At 35.9% G+C, this 21,123-nt stretch overlaps 2 protein-coding genes across 5 annotated transcripts; both read right to left on the reverse strand.

The window, feature by feature from the left end:
* Positions 1-3,411: 3,411 nt before the first annotated feature.
* Positions 3,412-7,195, reverse strand: LOC118028375 (multiple C2 domain and transmembrane region protein 5). Of its 3 annotated transcripts, none has more exons than XM_035031945.2 (2): positions 6,947-7,195; positions 3,412-6,343 (listed from the first exon to the last, which is right to left on the reverse strand). In XM_035031945.2, exon 2 carries the CDS (start codon positions 5,906-5,908, stop codon positions 3,590-3,592), a length of 2,319 nt encoding a protein of 772 aa, XP_034887836.1. In that variant the 5' UTR covers positions 5,909-6,343; positions 6,947-7,195; the 3' UTR covers positions 3,412-3,589. The 3 variants fall into 3 exon arrangements, with proteins under 3 accessions (XP_034887836.1, XP_034887853.1, XP_034887845.1); XM_035031962.2 differs by lacking the exon at positions 6,947-7,195 and adding an exon at positions 6,449-6,815; XM_035031954.2 differs by lacking the exon at positions 6,947-7,195 and adding an exon at positions 6,446-6,815.
* An 8,990-nt stretch (positions 7,196-16,185) lies between these two features.
* Positions 16,186-20,947, reverse strand: LOC118028443 (dehydrogenase FPY6). Of its 2 annotated transcripts, none has more exons than XM_035032023.2 (12): positions 20,756-20,947; positions 20,543-20,683; positions 19,961-20,009; positions 19,687-19,704; positions 18,710-18,825; positions 18,510-18,623; positions 18,202-18,252; positions 17,593-17,681; positions 17,437-17,497; positions 17,281-17,358; positions 16,984-17,094; positions 16,186-16,580 (listed from the first exon to the last, which is right to left on the reverse strand). In XM_035032023.2, exons 1-12 carry the CDS (start codon positions 20,879-20,881, stop codon positions 16,455-16,457), a joined length of 1,080 nt encoding a protein of 359 aa, XP_034887914.1. In that variant the 5' UTR covers positions 20,882-20,947; the 3' UTR covers positions 16,186-16,454. The 2 variants fall into 2 exon arrangements, with proteins under 2 accessions (XP_034887914.1, XP_034887905.1); XM_035032014.2 differs by having other exon boundaries at positions 16,186-16,583; positions 20,756-20,943.
* Between the last annotated feature and the right edge of the window lie 176 nt (positions 20,948-21,123).

Genomic DNA, 21,123 nt, shown 5'->3' on the forward strand with positions numbered 1-21,123 from the left:
GAAAAAATATTATCACCACTTAATCATCCTACTTGAGGCAAACTGTATTGCTAGTTTTGTCTAAAATTGTTAGGAATTTGTTCTTCCTTTTTTTTTCTTTGTTCTTCCTATTATGTTACTGACTCTAACGTCAGTGAACATTACCTATGAATATTTTCAATTCTAGGGTTGATAAATATTGCACAAACTCAAAAAAGTTCGCAAAATTTTAAATTTTTAATGAAGTAGAAACAAATTTTCCATGCCTTTTTTCTTTTTTTTATTATTTATTTTTCTAAAAAAAGAATAATAAAAAAAAAGCATTGCGCAACATATTTGCATTTAACATCAATGATCCATAGATTGAGCACATAGCAGAACAAACATAAAATGTAAGGAAAACAATTACAACAAAATGTGATGGACCCATGAATAAATCAATAAAGATCCCCAAATATTTTCAGAATTTTCTAATATCAAAACGGGGTTTATTTGACTACATATCAAAATAAAAAAGAATAAAATATATGAACAATGTATAATGGTGTGCTTTGCCAAACACACCCTTAACCAACATAATTTGAGGTGGCAGGGCTGGAGGTTAAAATTCGGCCTGTTTCTCTCTGTTTTTTTATAGTCTAGGCCAGACCCAGGCTACTGGTTCAGAGCAGTAACCCGGCTCCATTTTCTTTCCCTTTTGTTTTTATTTACTTGCAAGCGTGCATGAACTGTTTTTAAGGCTTTTCTCGCGCAAGGCTAATCCTTGTCTTCCCCGGACGCTGATCTTCATGGGGAGATAGAATTTGAGACTCCGCGTTTTGGTTGGATTGGGACACCAACAATCCCGCCATTGCTGGACTGTTGGTGGTGGTTTCCTCCACTTCTCAACGGCTTGTTATGGCGGTGAAGGACATGGAAACGAACTGCGAAGCTGGTGATGGAAGTCATGGGCATTGCAATGTGTCTGGTGGTGTGAGTTGCTTGTCTGGGTGCTGTCATTCTATATTTCTTTCGCAGGTGGTCTCCTCTGTTTTCAAAGGAAGAAGACGAAGAATGGAAATGACAAAACGACGCCATTTATGGCTGGGGACGAACATTTCTCAATTTGGTCCTTAAAGTTTCCAAATGTTCATTCAAGCCCCTGATCTTTTAATTTCAAATTTTAACCCCTTAAAATTAGATTAAAGAGCAAATGAATCAAAATTGAATTATAACAATAATAATGAAGTCAACTTGCAAATTAACTGGATAATGTATATCAAATTTTTTATTATTATTAAAATGACATTGTGAATCGAGACTTTAACTAAATTTATTAGTTCATGGTAAGTTTCTTCTTTAAAAACATGGTAGTGTGAGAGTTTTTTTTTTTTCTTGGATTTTTTGGGAAGAGGTATGGACGGAGATAATGTTAGTCAATCACTCTTTATATCTATATCTCTCTCTCTCTCTCTCTCTCTCTATATATATATATATATATATATATATATATATATTGTAACTTATCATTTATTATCTTTTGATTATATGTAAAAGGTGTTAATCAAGAATCAATTGTGGTGATTTTGGTGGTGCTTTCTCATTTCGGCCTTCGATTTTTTTTTTCTTCGGTGTTTCTTCTCTGGGGTCACTTTGCTTTAATTCTGGGCTTGAGGTCCACTAGGGAGAAAAGGAGAGCTCGGTACCAATGCCATAGAACTTGTTAATTTAGGGACGTATGCGTGAGTGTTTATAACCCAAAATTGATTTGATTAAATTTGAACAGGCTTTAAGCCCACATTAATTAAAATTCACTTGATTTTCATATAGTTTGGTTACTCCATGACAAAAAAGACGGGTAAAAATAGAAGATACATGTTTTTCTGTGTTTTTTTATTTAAAAATATATAAATTTAATCTAAAATTATTATAAAGATAAATTTATATTATGTTATTATCTCAATCTTGAGACATTAATTCACTTGAACAAATTATTAAAAAGATATAAAATTACAAGCTTCCTTTATAGAAATAAAGTAGCATATTATTGAGTAATTTTTACCATCCCAATTGATATAATCAACATTTTTATCTTAGAATTGTTAGATTAGGTTTCTTAGTTTTCCTTAAACTAGTAAACAACTTCATATTTAACTTTCATTTACCTTGTATTTGCTTTAAATGTTTTTTTTTTTTTTTTTGTAAATATATATGTAATTGATATTCTTGGCTATTCAAACCTAAGCTCAAAGTTCAGTCAAAACCCAGCCCTGTATATTTAAAAAGAATGTGATCATATGATTGATTTCTTTTTTCTTTACCTCTCTTCTTAATGACTTTTCTTTCTTGTGTACAAAGAATTTCAGTTTTAAACTTAAGTTTTTAAACAAGTAAATATCTCTCTTCTTATTGTTTTCAAAGAATTGATAGTTAATAATTAAAGAAGAGTTTAGGATTTTTTATTTTGATTTAATGATTTAGTAGTTTTAATTGATGTATTAGGATTTTTGGTGGGCTTAAACTAACTAATCAGAAGACTAGATTATAGGTTTTAGAAGAACAAGTCAATTGTTTTTAGGATTTATAGATTGAGAAACTGACAGTTCAGGATTCTAGATATCCTAATCAATCGGTTGGTCTGAATTGATCGACCAGTTGACCTTGTAGTAGAGGTTAATTAGATCTATTAAGTTCGATTAATTTAAGTTATGTTCGAGAATAATTGGATGAATCAGTTCAGCTTTATTATTACATTTTTTTTTATCTCTAAGCTTAGCATTTTAATATTTTATGTTATTTTTGCTTTGAGTCATTTTTTAGTGTTTTTTATATCCATTATAGGTTCTATTCACGTTCCTTCTAAAGATCTTCACTAGTCTCCAGTTCTGCATCTTTTTATCTGTTACTTTTGTTTTTCGAGTGAATGGGATAATCTTTAATTTGCATGTAATTTAAATAATATATATATATTGATTATATGATAAGTACAATTGATTAATTCTTGAATGAATATATATATATATATATATATATATATATATATATTGCTTTATTATATGAGTATTCAGTATTCATCTAATTTTGAAATTTACACTTGCATTTTGTTTAAATTCTATTTGATATAACATTTGTTTGCTTTGATAATTACACGAGTATTTATTATGTCTTGATATTGATATAATTGTCAATAACTCCATGCTAACAGAGATAAATTTTTGTTTCAAAAAGTGATTTTTTCTCATGAATATTTTGATCCATTCTACTCTTTTTTTCCTTCCTTTTCTATTTCTTAAAACAACAAAAAAAAATAAAAAAAATGAAAAAGAACATGAAATGGAATATAAGGATCAAGTTATAAATGAATTTAATAACATAGAGATTAATTATAATAGTTCATAAAACAAAGAGGACTAATTAATTATTTTTGCCAACTTATGGGGACTAAGTTATAGCTAACTCATGAAAAATACTTAAATAAAAAAATGCTGAAAGCTGTTGCCATGTTGGGCTTTACACTTTATAGTTGTGCACAAGAGGGTCCAGTTACACGAAGAAGAAAATAACAGGAAGACATGATATATATCATAAGAAAATATGGCTGGTAGGAGCTAAGCTGGGGGCAGAACTGAGCTTATAGCATGCTGTCAGACCTTGCAGGCAACCTCCTAAAGAAGTTGAGGGGGACGGAAGGGAGCTTGTGGCGGAACCTTGGATGTCTCAAGACATAAAGGCCAATGAGAAGGGCTAGAACCTGGAAAGGAGTGACATAGAGAACTATGGCAGCAATTAAACAGAATGTCACAAACAAGGTGGTAGCCCTCGGGTCTCTCCAGCTTATCAGAGACTGAAATCTTTCCCCTTGAGTTGCAAGGTCACCGACCACAGTCTGAACCCTCCCCGCGATACTTCTTAGACGATCGTATCGCATTCTGACGATATCCGATGGTCTGGAAGTAGGGAATGAATCGAATTCTTCATCAAGTTCATCAGGATGAGCAGCATCAGCATGAGAGAGTCGGGTGTCCATGTGAGGAGGGTGTCTTGGTCTCCGCCGATAGTTCCAGAGTCCGATCAGGAAAAGGTAGAGGAAAATTGTGGGAAGTATTAGCTCTGGATAAAGGACCAAGATTATGAAGAGGATGTGAATTAAAATGGTGGTAAGAGAGTTCTTCCAGTTGCAGATTTGATCAAACCATTTCCCAACAGCAATCAAGCCACTTAGAACAGCCATAATTCTGAAAAAGTTGGCCTTGCTCCTCCTCATGCTCCACATATGTGAATCTACATCTAGCATATATTCCACAACCTCTTTCCTCAAAGGTGGCTCGGACCTGCTCAGCCTCATGGACACAATCTGCATAGCTTGGTGCCTCAAGCTATCAAGCTGCATTACTGACAATGGATGGACGTAGTGCATTTTTGGTAACAATGGATGCGAATACATGTGCAACATGTTGACCAGAGATGAGCATGTGAACCTCACAGCTAACTGAACTTCACCTGTTTTCCTCACCCCGGAAGACTGTATGGCCAGAAGAGGATAGGAGTGTGTATAAACTCTGTCAGTTTCGAGAGTGGATAGACGAATTCTGACTTTCCCAATTCTGGAGTCTTTCCCCCCTCCACCACCGTGTATGTGACCATTATCAAAAACCCCAATTGTAATGACAGTACACGGGTCGAAAACCTCCCATGTGTACTGCTCATTCCACCTTGGGTTGAAGCTGTCGACAATTGTCCTTGTCCGGATCCATTTCTGCCCGTATTTAGCTACACAGTAGGCATCTGTCGTCCCTCGGTCATCCACTTTCTTCATTGGCATCAGCCCTACAGCACTTAGAACCCCAAGTTCCAAGATCCCAATGCTAGACCTCCATAACTGCTTTGCTGTTGGCCTAAGGTCACTGCTGTAGTGAGTTGATTCATCCAAAACATGATACCCTCCATCTAAACAGATCCTCAAATGAATCCTGCTGGCAAACTTGGTTTCTTTCTTTTGTTCTCCATCTACAACTACATGCTTCTCAAGATTAAACCACCTAGTGTTAACTGGCTTGTGGTCTAGCCTCCTCTGCACAAGGTGCAAATGGATCACGCACTTCCCCAGAACTTCATCTTTATTTGCTCCCAATCTATCTTCGGCGGTCAAAATCAAAGGCTCCTCGAAAGGTTCAGCAACTACAAATATCAAGTCCTCATTCCACATTGGATTGACAGTCTTGGTTTGAGATGTCCTAGTTCTCAACACTTGATTTCCAAGGGTGCCCCTCACAAACACTTCTGGGAACCGACTTTTGTCACTAGGCACCAAGTCCTGAGCTTCAATCACATTGACCCTAACGTACCAAAGCTTGGGTGAAATATATACCTTGGATCGGATTTTGTTAACACCATCAGGACCAACGCTGGCTGCATCTGAATGCCAAGCGTCTGGGAATGCCTCATCTGCTTGAGTTCCCATCCAAACAGCCAGCATCAGCTCCCCAGCCTTAATCTTCTCTCCCTTCCTATCTTCCAGTCTATACCACTGTGGTGCCAAAGGACTATCCGGCGGAACACGTTTTGGCACTTCATTGAGATCAAACATCATCCTACCAATCAAATCATCTAAGACAACATCCTTATCCTTCACAAACACCTCCAAAACTGAAGCTTGAATTCTATCTTTTGAGAAAGCAAAAACCTGATTCCATTCTGGGTTGCTTTTCTTCTCAAAATGTTTAGTAACACCCTTGTAATTTCCAAGCTTTACTTCAACATAGGGATCACAACTACCAGTAATATCTTTGGGAGGCAAATCTTTGGCTTTCACCACACGAACATAAAGATATTGCATTTGCTCAACAAGGTCATAGGTGCAGGAAAGCTTATCTCCTGTGACAGATCCCGCACCAATGTTTGGTGAGGTCTCCTTTAGAGCAAAGTCGATTGATTGTGGTGGCTTCTGCATTTTTTTAGTTTACACTGACAAACCAGAGTTATGCAAGGAGCACTCAACAATCACACAGGAAGACAAGGAGGCTTCCAAACTAAGGATATTGAAACAGGGTAAAGATTCAACAGAGGTGAACGGAAATTCAGGAAACGAATAGGATTCAAATGGTAAGAAACCAACTTTGTTCTAGTGATTTCAAGGCTATTTGGACAAATTTGATTCACTAAAGTTGATGGTGGAACACAAGAAATCTGAGGGTTATTTTGACCACAATTACGAGATCACCACTTCTCTCAGTAATGGACTTCGTTGAATTCTTCCTCTAAAAGGGTAAAGATGAAGGCAGGGAAACAAAAGAATAAAGAACCTTATAATTCCTCATCCATGACACAGTTACAGAGCAACACTAGGCACTTTAATTGGAAGCTCTAGACCAGAAACCACGAATATCTGCAAAAGCAGCAAGAAAACCACCGGGTCAACATTTACACTCAGAACAACTTCAACTGCTAAGAAAATGAAAGAAAATCAAAGAAAATGGCATCGCAATACCACATGGGGTGTCATGATATGGGAAACGAAATTAAAATACTCTTTCATTCAGCCTCAAAGTAAACATTTTACTCGATTAAGACCCATTGATGCATACTTCAAGCTTCAAAAGGCCCAAAACGAAAGTTCCTTTCACATTTTCACAACAATCAAACAGTATAAATCACACATTAACCACCGTGGCATTGTTAGACTCTCAGTAATAAAGAAAGTGGAGTTAGTAACATTAACACAACAGATCTACTTCAATAGTTGGGCAACCTAAGTAACCAAATACAACAGGCAACCTTAAGCAAACAAGCACTACAACACACCAACTTTTCCCTTAGCTACAAGAAACACATGTAAGCATAATATGCACCCACCATTCCCATTACTTAAAGGAGTGAACAAAAACAGCTTAGAGTCTCAACAACTACTCCAACCAACTTCAAATTACACCACCCTTCGAGTGTCCACATTGCATTATCAAGAAAACAAGAAAGTAGAGAAGTGCAGTACCTTAGTGGTCAGCCACTAGCTACTGTTGAAGCCAAGAACCCTTCTTAAGAGAACAATAATGGAGCTAAGATGGGTTGAAGAGGGAGCGAACTAATGTAGAAATATTGAGCATGTGTGGTGATATCTATCAAAGACTGAATCAACTGAGAAAAAGACAGGGAAAAGATTGAACCTACTCACTACCAACTTTCTTTAAACCTTAATTTTTTACTATAGTTTTTATCCTTTCTTCATTCATATTTTATTACTCAAGAAAAAAGATTCGTACTTATTACATAATTTATTGCTAAGAGCAATTGTGTGCATAGTTATAAAATTCGCACATGAACTAGGAAATCTTAATAGAGCACAGGCGAAGAGCATGGTCGGTTTAGGCACATGAAGGACTACTTGGGGTTGGAATTGTTGTTTATTTCTTGGACTTAGGAGATGGGAAAAACTCTTCTTTTCTTTTTCTTAGTTTTCTCATTAGATTTACTGCTTCAATGTACGCATTCTGTGTATTTTAAGATCGTAATAATCTGTGACCTGTGATCAGTAATGTGATTGACATTGATTTTTTAAAGTATTTTTTTATTTATATTATTTTTTAAATTTTTTTCTATAATTTTAACTCTCTAGTATCAAAATCATTTAAAATCACATAAAACAATCATTATTTTAATGTTTTTCATATTAAAAACACTTAAAAATTAGTTTTTGAGAATAAAAGCTACTTGTAAAATAAGATTTGGTCGAGTAGATTAAATTGTAGGGGGGCATAATTGAGATTTCATGTGGGATTTGATAAAAATAGCATCCATATATGATATGATGTATAAAAAACCAATATGATATTTTTTTCAAATAAAATATATTCTTAAAACATATAAAAAAAAAAATCACAACGCTTTCAATCGCACTTTTAAATCTATCCTTGAAAGGCAGGCATTGGTGCAAGTTGCATATCATTTTGTGGCAAAACATGTAAGTCTTTGGCGTGTAATTCGGTGAAATTAATTAGAGTTTTTGCAAGTCAAGAACATGAGAAGTACATCATTATTTTTCTAGTCATTGCTTAGTTGATGTGACACTAAACTTGTCATTATTTTTTTTTTATCTAGTCATTGAAATTAATTTTTTATATATTTTTTTAATATTTTTCATATTTTAAAATCAATTATATATGTTTTTTATCAAAGTCTACTTTTATTTACTTAAAAAGAACATGTTAAAATACTCGATTTATTTGAGTATAGAGGTGGAGATAATTGTTAAAAAATAATATAAATTATATCTTAAAATCTTATCTAAAAACTTAAATTTTTGAGTTAAGATGGTTATTTAACATAATATTAGAGCTTTGATAACTAAGTGGTCACGAGTTCGAATCTTACCATCCCTATTTATTTGAAAAAAAATTAAACATAAGGTAATGTGAGTTTATAGTACAAGTTTTTAAATTCAAAAGACTTTTATTTGAGAGGATATATTAAAGAATAATATAAATTATATCTTGAGATCTCATCTAAAAATTTAAATTTTTGGATTAAGATAATTTTTTGAGAATGAAATTATTTGATTTGATGTGTGTGTAATTTATTATCTAAAATGATAAATATAACTTATTTTTTATTTGTGTACTTTATTTAATGAAAATCGATCATAAAAAAAATCATATGAAAATCGGTCTCTCATAATATTTTGACACCTGGAAGGATGAGTGTGGTCAGTTGCAGGATTTCCAACCTTTACCGTGTGTTTGTAGTGTCGTTTCTTCTCAGCCATAAACACGCGCGAAATGGATACCTGGAATATTTTACCCGAACACCTTGCATGCTTTTTGTGAGTGTACATTTATATATATATAATAATAATAATATCATTAATAGAGCCCATAAGAAAAATAGTAATTGTGTATGAAATCATAATATTGAAATCATTTTCATTCTAGTAATATTTGGTTAATATTTCGGATAAAAAGACAGATAGTTAAGATAAAAATGGATATATTTAATTGTTTTTATATTTTGAAATGATAAAAATTTATTTTGTAAACATTTTTATTATTATACTTCCGTCTCTGTACCCCCTGATAAGCCAGGTCATCAGCCTTGAATCTGTTCTCCATCGTTAGCAGTAGAGTAGCAGTAGATGAATAGAATCAGTTATAACTGAATATCTGTTATAACAGTTATAACTGAATATCTGTTATAACAGTTATAACAGATATTCAGTTACAACAGCTGGCACACGTAACTGCCTTTCAGTTACACCAGCTGTTGTTAACATTAAGCAATGTAATGCATGTATAAATAGTGGCTCTCCTGTGACTGCTAAGAATGCGAAAAATAATATACAGAGAGATTGCATCAGCTTCATCTTGCTTATCACTTTTATCTTGGTATCAGAGCTTCCAAAAGATCCAGAAATGGCATCGCTTCCCACCCAGTCTTCATCTGCTGCATCTCTTCCTTCTGCACAAACCACAACAACAATGCCCATACCTTCTTATCAAATGATGAATCACTCACTTCCTGTGAAACTTGATCGCACCAACTACATTCTTTGGCGTTCACAAGTTGACAATGTGATCTTTGCCAATGGTTTTGAAGACTTTATAGATGGAATGTCTATCTGTCCAGAGAAGGAACTAAGTCCAGGGGTGCTTAATCCAGCTTTCATTGCATGGAGGCGACAGGATCGCACAATCCTTAGCTGGATATACTCCTCGCTCACTCCACCAATCATGGCACAGATCATAGGTCACAATTCTTCTCACTGTGCATGGAAGGCATTGGAGAAGACCTTCTCATCATCCTCAAGAGCTAGGATAATGCAATTAAGACTGGAACTACAGTCCATGAAGAAAGGATCTATGACTATGATAGATTATATCATGAAAGTTAAGGCAGCTGCAGATAGCCTAGCTGCCATTGGAGAACCAGTTTCTGAGCAGGATCAAGTTATGAATCTCCTTGGAGGTCTTGGATCAGACTACAATGCAGTAGTCACTGCAATTAACATTAGAGATGACAAAATCTCTATTGAAGCTGTTCATAGCATGCTTCTAGCCTTCGAACAACGTCTTGAGCAACAAAGCTCAATAGAACAAATTTCGAACATAACTGCCAATTATGCATCCTCCTCTGGCAACAGAAGCAATGGCAGAACATACACTGTAAATCGAGGCCAGCATTACACTCCTAACACCAATAACTACAGAGGTCGCAATAGAGGAGGAAGATATCGACAAATTGGAAGGTATAGTTCGAACAATTCTAAAATTGGAAGGTATAGTTCGAACAATTCTGAGAAACCACAATGCCAGCTATGTGGAAAGTTTGGGCATACAGCTCAGGCCTGTTATCACAGATTTGATATCTCCTATCAAAGTCCTCAGAACAGTGGAAATTCTTCTCCCATCCCTGGTAATCAAACCTCTATTCCTGCTATGGTAGCCTCTTCTAATAATGTTGCAGATGATCCTTGGTACCTTGACTCTGGCGCCAGTCATCACCTAACTCAGAATGAAGAGAATCTCATTGATTCCTCAGCTTACAATGGGAAAGATAAGATTACAGTTGGAAATGGTAAGCATCTCACCATTTCCAACACTGGCTCCACATGTCTACTTACAAATTCTCATGATTTTCAACTCAAGAAAGTTTATCATGTCCCATTTATCTCAGCCAACTTAATCAGTGTTGCTAAGTTCTGCTCAGACAATAATGCATTAATTGAGTTTCGGTCTAATAGCTTCTTTGTGAAGGATCTACATACAATGGAGGTGCTTGCTCGCGGCAGACTTGAGAATGGCCTTTATCGATTTCCAGTATTGAAGAACAAGAAATTAGCTTATGTTGGTGTTCATAAGCCTTCTGCTTTTCATTCATTTCATTCTCGTCCAGTGGATAATAAGGTGGTGTTATGGCATCACAGACTAGGACATGTTACTACTGAGATTGTAACTAAAGTTCTGCAACGTTGTAATATTTCTTGTGGAAGAAATAAAGCTACTGTGTGTTCTCCCTGTCAACTTGCTAAAAGCCATAGATTGCCCACTAATCTCTCATTTTCTCGAGCATCCAAACCACTGGAACTTGTTCACACGGACATCTGGGGACCTGCTTCTGTCAAAGCCACATCTGGTGCTAAATATTTCATCTTGTTCCTAGATGACTACTCCAGATATACTTGGTTCTACCCTTTACACACAAAGGATCAAGCCCTGCCTACATTTAAGCAGTTTAAACTGCAAGTTGAGAATCAATTTGAGACTAGAATCAAGTGCATACAGTCTGATAATGGTGGTGAGTTCAAGTGTTTCGTGACTTTCCTTCAACAGTCTGGCATTCTCCATCGTTTCTCTTGTCCCTACAACTCAGCACAAAATGGCAGAGTTGAGCGAAAGCATAGGCATGTGGTCGAGACTGGGTTAGCATTGTTGGCTCATGCAGCTTTACCAATGTCCTTTTGGCAATATGCTTTCCAGACAGCTACTTTTCTCATCAATCGAATGCCTAGCCAGGTACTCAGTCATGCCTCACCATTTTTTACTCTATTTCACAAAGAACCAGATTATAAACTTCTTAAAGTATTTGGTTGTTTGTGTTATCCATTCATTCGACCATACAATCACCACAAATTGCAGTATAGATCTGTCCAGTGCACTTTTCTTGGCTATAGTCTCACTCACAAAGGCTATTTATGCCTTGATGCTACCACTGGCCGGGTATATATTACTCCTCATGTTGTGTTTGATGAACACAAATTTCCTCTGGCTCAATCTTCTTTCTCAGCACCTGATGTCTCAGATGAAGTTTTTTCCCCAGCCATCATAAACACTCCAATTCCAGACATTCCTCCACTCACACCTTCTATTTTGCCAGACATTAATCCCAGTTCCAATTCCACAAGCAGTTCTGCACCTACTCCTACTTCTAGTATTTCTCCTGAGTTGCTTGATACTACTCCTTCTTCTACTTCTTCTCCAATTCCCCGCATGACCACAAGACTAATGCGTGGTATCACCAGGAAGAAGCCTATTTTTGATCTCTCTGCTGTAAAAGTCTCAGAACCGACTACTCTTAAACAAGCTCTCACTAATCCACACTGGACTCAAGCTATGGATCTGGAAATGGCTGCATTACATCACAATCACACATGGGATCTTGTTCCACAGCCTTTAGATGTTAATATCATTGGTTGTAAGTGGGTATACAAGCTCAAACACAAGTCTGATGGGAGCATAGACAGGTATAAAGCCAGGCTTGTGGCTAAAGGGTATAATCAAACTCATGGTCTTGATTACTTTGAAACTTTTAGCCCTGTTGTTAAATCTGCGACTATTCGAATTATTCTGACTCTTGCTCTCAGTTTCAAGTGGGAGCTGCGTCAACTTGATGTGCAAAATGCATTTCTCAATGGTGATCTTCAGGAGCAGGTGTTCATGGTTCAGCCTCCTGGTTATGTTGACATTAACTTTCCTCACAAAGTGTGTAGGTTGAACAAAGCCATCTATGGCCTGAAACAAGCCCCACGGGCATGGTTTCAACGCCTCAGTTCTACTCTTCTCCAATGGGGTTTCCACAGTTCCAGAACTGACAGTTCCATGTTCATTCACTTTGGCCATTCCTCCACTCTCATTGTTCTTATCTATGTAGATGATATCATCATCACTGGCAGTTCATCCACACAGATCTCCTCACTCATTGCTAAACTCAATTCTGTGTTTGCATTAAGAGATTTAGGCAAGCTATCCTATTTTCTTGGGCTTGAGGTTACTTATCATAATGACTCCATCACCCTCAGTCAGAGCAAATATGTTGTTGATCTTCTTCATCGCACTGCCATGTTCGATACCAAGCCAGCACCCACACCTGGTGCGGTTGGGAAGAACTTATCCAAATTTGATGGTGCTCCTCTACCTGATGCTACTCACTATCGCAGTGTTGTAGGTGCTCTTCAGTACCTAACCATGACCAGGCCTGACATTGCCTTTGCTGTTAACAAGGCATGTCAATTCATGCAACAGCCCACTTCTGCTCACTGGTTTTCTGTTAAAAGAATCCTTCGTTACCTTAAGGGTACTTTGCATGATGGCTTACTATTGAATCCCTCCAGTCACTTGACATTAGAAGGTTTCAGTGATGCTGATTGGGGAGGCCAGCCGGATGATCGACGCAGTACCAGTGGCTATCTGGTTTATCTAGGTGGCAACCTAGTCTCCTGGTCTTCTTCTAAACAAAAAGTGGTATCACGAAGCAGTGCAGAGTCTGGATATCGTGGTCTTGCTTTTGCTACTGCTGAAATCATTTGGATGCAAGCTCTGCTGAAAGAACTATGTGTTCATCTTCCTGTTATTCCTCTTCTTTGGTATGATAACCTCAGTGCTTATCATCTGGCCAAAAATCTCGTGTTTCATGCTAGAACCAAGCACATCGAAATTGATGTTCATTTCATCCGTGATCAAGTCACTCAGGGTAAGCTTCAGTTGCAATTTGTTCCTACTGCAGAACAACCGGCTGATCTCCTGACAAAGCATCTTACAAGTTCAAAGTTCTTATCTCTCAAAACTCAGCTGTGTATCATTCCCAGACCTTTTCACTTGAGGGGGGATGATAAGCCAGGTCATCAGCCTTGAATCTGTTCTCCATCGTTAGCAGTAGAGTAGCAGTAGATGAATAGAATCAGTTATAACTGAATATCTGTTATAACAGTTATAACAGATATTCAGTTACAACAGCTGGCACACGTAACTGCCTTTCAGTTACACCAGCTGTTGTTAACATTAAGCAATGTAATGCATGTATAAATAGTGGCTCTCCTGTGACTGCTAAGAATGCGAAAAATAATATACAGAGAGATTGCATCAGCTTCATCTTGCTTATCACTTTTATCTCCCCCAATAAAATATATTTTATCCTTTTTATATTTGCTTCCTTTTCTTCTTCTTTTTTGTAGTCTAGGATGCTAGATGTTGATCATTGAAAAAAAAGAGGTTTAGTATTTGAGGTAAAATTTATAATATTAGATTAATTTATAAGCTCTAACTAAGGCTAAGGTTTATGGTGTAATCAAGTGTATGAAATTCAACATGGTTATTATTTCATGAGTTTTTTGTTTTCTAATTTTAGCAATTAAGATACAATTTTTTATATATAATAAAACTAAATCTAAAACAACATGGTTTTAAAAAAATATATTAAAAAGAAGCAAACCAGGTTTCAACTGGATTAACTAAGATTACAAGTGAATTTATCAAATCTACCACATTCGATTGGATCAACTCCCATCCAAATTGAACTAAGTTTTGGATCACCGAATTCAAGATTATTAACATTGTTAAAAAACTGTTTCCTAGACAGTGGAAGTTATTTTAACCCAAGTTTTATGTATCTATTTCCTCACAAAATATGAAAAAAGGTTAGTCCATAAGCAATATAATTAGTTGAGACACATGATTAGATTTTCCAGCCAAGAAGGGGACCTTCAGATTACATGGAGGACAGCAATTATGATGCAAGAGCTGGAAGCAGAAGAGGGAATCGAGTTTGTGTTGTCACCTTGTAGATTGTCCATACCCAAAATTACCATTTCTATGATAGGCTAGCTTCATGGGGCCAGAATTGAATTCCTGACAGTAACCTGTAACCTATTGTACCCAATGTCATCAATGTCTTGTGCATGATTATGATAAGAAGATGGGAAATGGTATGTCCAATCTTTTTCATTCACAGTTGAGAAAATAATGAGAAAGAAATGGAGTTAGGTGAAGTTGGTTTTGAAAAGGGAGCTGAGCTGCATGCCTTCCTATCTCTGTATTATCTGCACATTCAACCCAATATGGCCTCTAGCTCGTTGCCGTCATGTTAGGTTTTGCTACTCACCTATACTGGAAAAAGCAGGAACTCTGACGTTGAAGATTACAATTTCACAAAACTTGTGAGACTTTATATGTTTGTATATATTAAGAGTTCTGTGAAAATGATTCGATCCCCAGGTTTAGTTGAACAAACTGTTCTATGATGACCAAAAAGGAAAAAACTTGCCAAGAAGTTGAGTTGATTAGGGTTTGCAACTTAATCTTGAATGTTTTGATCTTGACACTTGGGGATGTCAAATCTGGATTTCCATTAGGTGGAGATTGGGGGAAAGGATGGTTTAGAATTGAAAAGGATTTATCTTTCATTGTTTAAAATTCTAAAATCCAATCAAAAAAGAATTTAATCATGATACAAAGAACAAAATACAAATCTTGAAGTTTGATGTTACCCTCTCTCTTCTTAGTAGCTGTTGTTGTTGTGGTGGCTAGGGCAACTGGGCAAAGACTGAATTCAGAAGCATTTTGTCTTTTCCTAGCTTTGTAGATATGAATACTGCTACTATTAAGCAAAAATTCCATTCATAATGTAACCCTTTCTTTGCCATTAATATATGATTTCCTTCATGAAAAAAAAGACCAGACAAAAAATATCACTTGTTTTTTTTTTCCCTTCTCTTCTTATAATCTCTCTTGCACTGGACACTAGAGCTAGGCTAAGTCGCTGTCTGGCAACTTGCACTTTGTGCAGTTACAGAATTGCAATAATGAATTGCTGCTACCACCTCTGAGAAGCCATCTAACAATTCAATGCTATAGACATGGCCAGTGTGCTAACATGTCATTATTTGTTCTAATCCTATTCAAGAACTGACCTGGAAAAGGGTTTGTGTTGTTAGGTCACTAGATAAACTACTTTTATTAAAACAGCGGTAATCTGGCTTGGTTTGGACAGGTCAACAGATCAACTAGAAACCCGGCTTGAGCGGGGCTCTAAGCTTTGAGTTTTTCAAATCAACTCGCCGGGTCAGACTAGGTTTTACAACTATACTATAAATAGATACCATAAAGGTGTAACTCAAGGTAGAAAACGCTAGACACCAATTCAATGTGGTTGTGGTTCCCCTAGTTATTAGTTCAGTAACTGAAGGTTGTCTGTCAAAAGACTGATAGAAGACAAAAAAAACGCTACAGAGTGCAGCTGGGGGGATTCAGCTTCCACACCATGATAGAAACTATCTTCTTTCTCGGTTGAAGTCTTAGCATCTTCGGATTAATCTTCGCATACTGAGACAAGTCTCTTCCCAATAAGGTTCTAGACATGCTATCCATGCTCATACTAGTGCATTTTACAGTAAATTTCTTTCTCGAGGCCTCATTTTAGATTTGAACCCTAGTTGATAAAGTAAAGAGCAAACCCACTCGTAGCCTAATCTGAGGGAAGCTCCCAAATACATATGTAAACGAGTCTGCAGCATTATTTTGATTCAATACATCAGTTTAAACAGAACTCATGCAATTTTCCCCTCTCTAGCATACGCACTGATTATTCTTAAGAAATATGTACTATCATAATAAGGATACATTCATCTTAAAAACTGTAAATTTCTCCATAGCATTTCAACAATATCTCCTTTCCCTGCCCTTCTGTTTGCTAGGTCTCAGAAGTGTTTTTAGCTGCGTGAAACATGATGAAATTGGTCCTTAAAACTTTTTCACCTGAACTAGTGCTCCATTCTTGTTTCCAGATTCAAGCATTGCGTCTAAAACTGCAACATCTCTGGCTCCTTCAATAAAAGAGAGTCGAGGCTCAACTTCGTAGCTACTTCCCTTCTGTGACAGATAAAAAGGTATTTAATTGAATGCATCAGTTAAAGCAAGTAGCATTCTAGCAGAATCATTAAATTTTAATTCCTGTTTAGTTAAAGAAATGGAAGTTTTAGTAATCTAACAACAGTTACCCGAGAGATCAGGCTGTTGTTGACGAAAGAAGGCAACAAGGGTTAATAAATGAACAGTAAGCTCTGAATTTCCAACTAACAGAATGTTTTTTTGTCAATCAAATGAGTCAAATTCCTCTAATGTCGAACAAAACAACCGAACTGAAGGTAATCTCCACTCAAAGCACATTAAGACTAATAATAAAAAGCTAAATGTGAAGGCTACCATGCTTATGGTTTATGTCTGAAGCGAACCGTGACAATGCACGCAGGAGCTTGTCATCTTATATTACCTTAAGGTTGGCCTGTGAAATGTCATGTAAAAATGCCTTCAGTTCAGCGGTCACTCCACTAAATGGGTAGAAGTTGCTTTTACAGTGTCCACCAGCTCCATAAAAAGAAATCTGCCACAGCATTGTAAGATATCAAATGAAGGTTACTTCTCAAATATAAATGCTACAAGTTAAAGGTAAGAAATCAATTATTTTGAAATTTAAAATTTAGGTAGATAGCTCAAACAAACTAAGATTCCAAGACTTTTGCAGCCGATGAAGATCTAATTGACTACAACATATTGGGTTTTGGCATACCGTGTAACCATGCTGTCCATCTTGGTTTCCACGCCCAATTTCCACTGTTCCGTTTATGCCAACAATTCTCCATAATATCTAAACGATTAAAAGAAATGAGAAAGAATAACTTATTTATCAAGAAGTTTGAAGTAAAACTATCAATTTACCACTTGCCTTGGGTGATTTGGAGGATACAACCATTGCAAAAACTCCAGAACATCCATTCTCCAGGTGACTAAAATAGGAAAAGTTCATGCAGTGACTTTTATGCTTCCAACAGTATCAGGAAATGATTTGGTTGAAAATCAACTTCATGCATAAGAAACTTACAAAACTGAGGATATGTTATCGGGCGGAGGCAAAGTTGTATCCACATGAGAGGTCATAGCTGACACTGATGTCACCTCACATCCAACAAGCTGTTCAATAGAATAGAAATGCATAATTTAGAGGTCAAAGCTGGATCTCAGAGGGCAATAAATAGTGATTAACATGCAAGCCTAATACCCATTTTAAAAAGCTTAGGTGGCCTCAATTATACAAGTTCTGATTAACATGCAAGCCTAATACCCGTTTAACAAGGCTTAGGTGGCCTCAATTATACAAGCTCTATTTACACAGAGAAATACTACTGATATAACATTTGTGGTGTGTCCAGAATTAAAAGCATGCAAAGGATATAAGAACTTATTCTTGATATAGGAACAAGATTTTGGAAAACTATAATTGTGTGAATGACTTAACTCTAGGACAAAATTAACTGCAACAGTGTTAAAATGGAGGAATGAGAAGTTAGAGATAAAGAAGTGGAAGGAGAAGTGCCATTAACAATAAAACTGTAGTGTTATACATTGCTAGCGCAAAATTCAGAAGACCGTATGAAGTCTGTGATATTTTATAAAAAATATACACTGAGGTATATTTAAAATGAGAGATTACCATTCTCAGTCCTGCAATGAAGTGCACTCCCATATCTAGAATGAAACCCCCCTGCCAAAACAGAAGATGCACTGGTCAATAATAGCAACGGTAAATGGCTCAAGTATGGTAAATCAACTAGTAAACGAGCATCTCATATCTAGAAAGATAAAACTACTCCTCTCATATTTCAGGGTATATTTCTCGATTATAATATAGATAAGTAGCTTGGGCCATAGAAGCTGAAAACATATGCAAATTAACAAATGCTTTTAAGAATCAGTAAAAAATTCTGAGTAATATAACTCAGTTATATTATCAGCACAAACCGTGTAATTCCGCCGCCAAGAGCTTGAGAAGTAAGGGTTTGCACTATTCATTGATGCTTCAATTATAAGTTGGACGCTCATCATTTTCCCAATATCAGCCAATAATTTCTTGCTCTGTGAAAGCAATAGCAAGTATATTGGAACGTACAGTATCTTACTATCTTGAACATCAACTCAAATCAGATATTTGAAACAATTACCTCTACAAGTGCAGGTTCAAACCTATAGTTCTCTGCCACAGCCCAAATTGGATAGCCAGGTGAATTTGCACAGATAGATTTGTAGCTTGACAGGCTGGTTTCTATTTCACTAATAGCTGCATTGTCCAACCATTATCCGAATGCACACAAACTCAAACTTCATGAGCATATTGTATGCATAAAAGTGTTCATCTTGAACAGGGACTGCTAATGAGTATGTTTTGGGTCGGAGATTTCTTTCAACAGTGGAAAAGCTTACTACTGATAGATGCAAGCAATCCTAGTGCGATGGGTGAATATGGGACTTTGTTTGACTGGAGTTAACTTTCTTGCAAACAAAAGTTCTAGCAGTCTTCCTCATCAATCTATGGTGGGCAGATAAGATACTAATTATGTATAGTTCAGAAGGAAAAGAGAGTCACATTAATAATAGAAGCATATTTTCTTGTCCAAAACAATGCCACTATCCAGTTATGATCCTGCCAAACTGAATATAATCAAATAATGACTGTTTGGACAAATCTATTTGTGTGAACTCTGCTCTCAAGACATGATTGGCCTTTGTGGTTTGAAGCAAGGATGGCCCCTGTATATATTCTTATAAAAAAATAACACAATAATCTGATCGATTATTGGTATGATCAGACTCACACATCAATCTCAACAATAAATGACTTCATATCTCTTTTATCACCTACTCCTTATTGCAAAATTCACAGTTACATTTTATCTTTTCTTCGTACTGTTTCACTACTGACTAAAAAAATGAAGAACTATTCCTAGTGCCACTATATCAATTTGTAATATGTAAATTAAATTCAATAGCATGAAAAGAGTTTCTATGCAAGAGAATCTATATGTGCAAGAGTTTTTAAACCTGCAAAAATTCCACATAAATTTAATCTAGTGGGATGATTTCTATTCCTAAATATCAAGGAGAGGCTACAAACAACCAGAAAACGTTGTAGTTTACTTACAAGATGCCGCTGGTTTCTCTTCAGATCATCCAAGTTATTCAAGAATTGCAGATGACATGCCAAAATAAAAGAAGATTAAGAACATTGCACAAATGACAAATATAAATACAACAGCAATATCAACAAAAAATTCACCAGTAAATTATCCATCTTTATTTATTATTCAACTTTTTTTAGATTGTTTTTGGTTAAAATTTGGGAATGTCTTAGGAAACAACCCACATCAATCTGAACTAACAAATGCCTTCATTTTGCGACTAAGAGCGTATATTACCTTGGAGGACATGCTTCCCTGCCTTCAGTAGCTTTAGTGACATATCAACCTGCATGAATTAGTTTATGTAAGTGAAAAATTTACTGAAAACATAACATGTCAAAGCAAAGCAAATTCCTTAAAAGAGATGGAACATATAAGATGACATCCAAACTGAAATCACAGGATAGTCTGTTGAGAAAATTTCTCTAAACACGGCCAAAGCTCATCGCCAGACTCCAGTACATACATTTATCATTTGCCATGTTGCCTGCCCAATTTCTGAATTACATTTTAGCTTTGCACTAAGCTTATACTGACAAAATGACTAACAGATAGGCTCCTTCTCGAAATTATTTATAACCAGCAATGAATTCGATCATTAAGAGTCAGATTCTTGATTCAGAACTAGAAAATTCAGCAACCAACGCATGGAAATGCAACAAACAAGAGCACCATGGTAGCTATGATTTTACAGTTTCTTGTTAAAATTGTTAAGAAAAATCTAAGATCACTTAGTGGCAGCCATATCAAGAAAGATTGTAATCCTTATCACCATAAAATAATCAACATTTGAATAAAGAAACAAAACTGATGACACACCTGATATTGTGCAGCAAGAACCACAGCAACACCAAGAATTGACTCATCTTGAATGATCTCATCAAGACCCTTATCACCCCACTTGCATTCCACACCAGGAAAATGCTCCTTTGCTACCTCCACTGCTTCTCTTGCAGATTCCTGAACATGTAAATAAATATATAAGCAAGAAAGATAATCAAGAAATGAAATGAGTAATGGGCAATGAATCACCTCAGAGCGACTCCAGATGGATTTAAGAACAAAAAGATGAGAGATCTCAGCTAGTCTTGGAATGTATTGAGTCTTGACAAAGATGCCAGCTCCAAGAACGGATATCTGGGGAAGTTGGTTTGCCATTTCTTGAAAATCTTGGAAATGGGTTCTTTATGAGAGTGATATTATAATGAATATATAAAGGAAAAGAGAAGCACAAAAAATGAAATAGATTTTAAGATGTGTTAATTTAATCATATTTGTCGTTCTAGGAAATCAATTCAATAATTTATTAATTTAAATCTTGACTAAATTTAATATTACACTAGATATTTTTACTCAAGATAATATTGTTTTTGTTAAAAAAATAACATAGTCTCGTTAAC

Source organism: Populus alba, chromosome 3 (assembly GCF_005239225.2).
Source record: "Populus alba chromosome 3, ASM523922v2, whole genome shotgun sequence".
Taxonomy (NCBI): Eukaryota; Viridiplantae; Streptophyta; class Magnoliopsida; order Malpighiales; family Salicaceae; genus Populus; species Populus alba.

Coding starts and splice junctions, on each gene's coding strand:
- LOC118028443 (XM_035032014.2), bottom strand. CDS start 20,881: ATGGCAAACCAACTTCCCCAGATATCCGTTCTTGGAGCTGGCATCTTT. Junction 18,253..18,509: donor CTTGGCGGCGGAATTACACG/GTTTGTGCTGAT, acceptor CTGTTTTGGCAG/GGGGGTTTCATTCTAGATAT. Junction 17,359..17,436: donor TATCCTCCAAATCACCCAAG/GCAAGTGGTAAA, acceptor TTAATCGTTTAG/ATATTATGGAGAATTGTTGG.
- LOC118028375 (XM_035031945.2), bottom strand. CDS start 5,908: ATGCAGAAGCCACCACAATCAATCGACTTTGCTCTAAAGGAGACCTCA.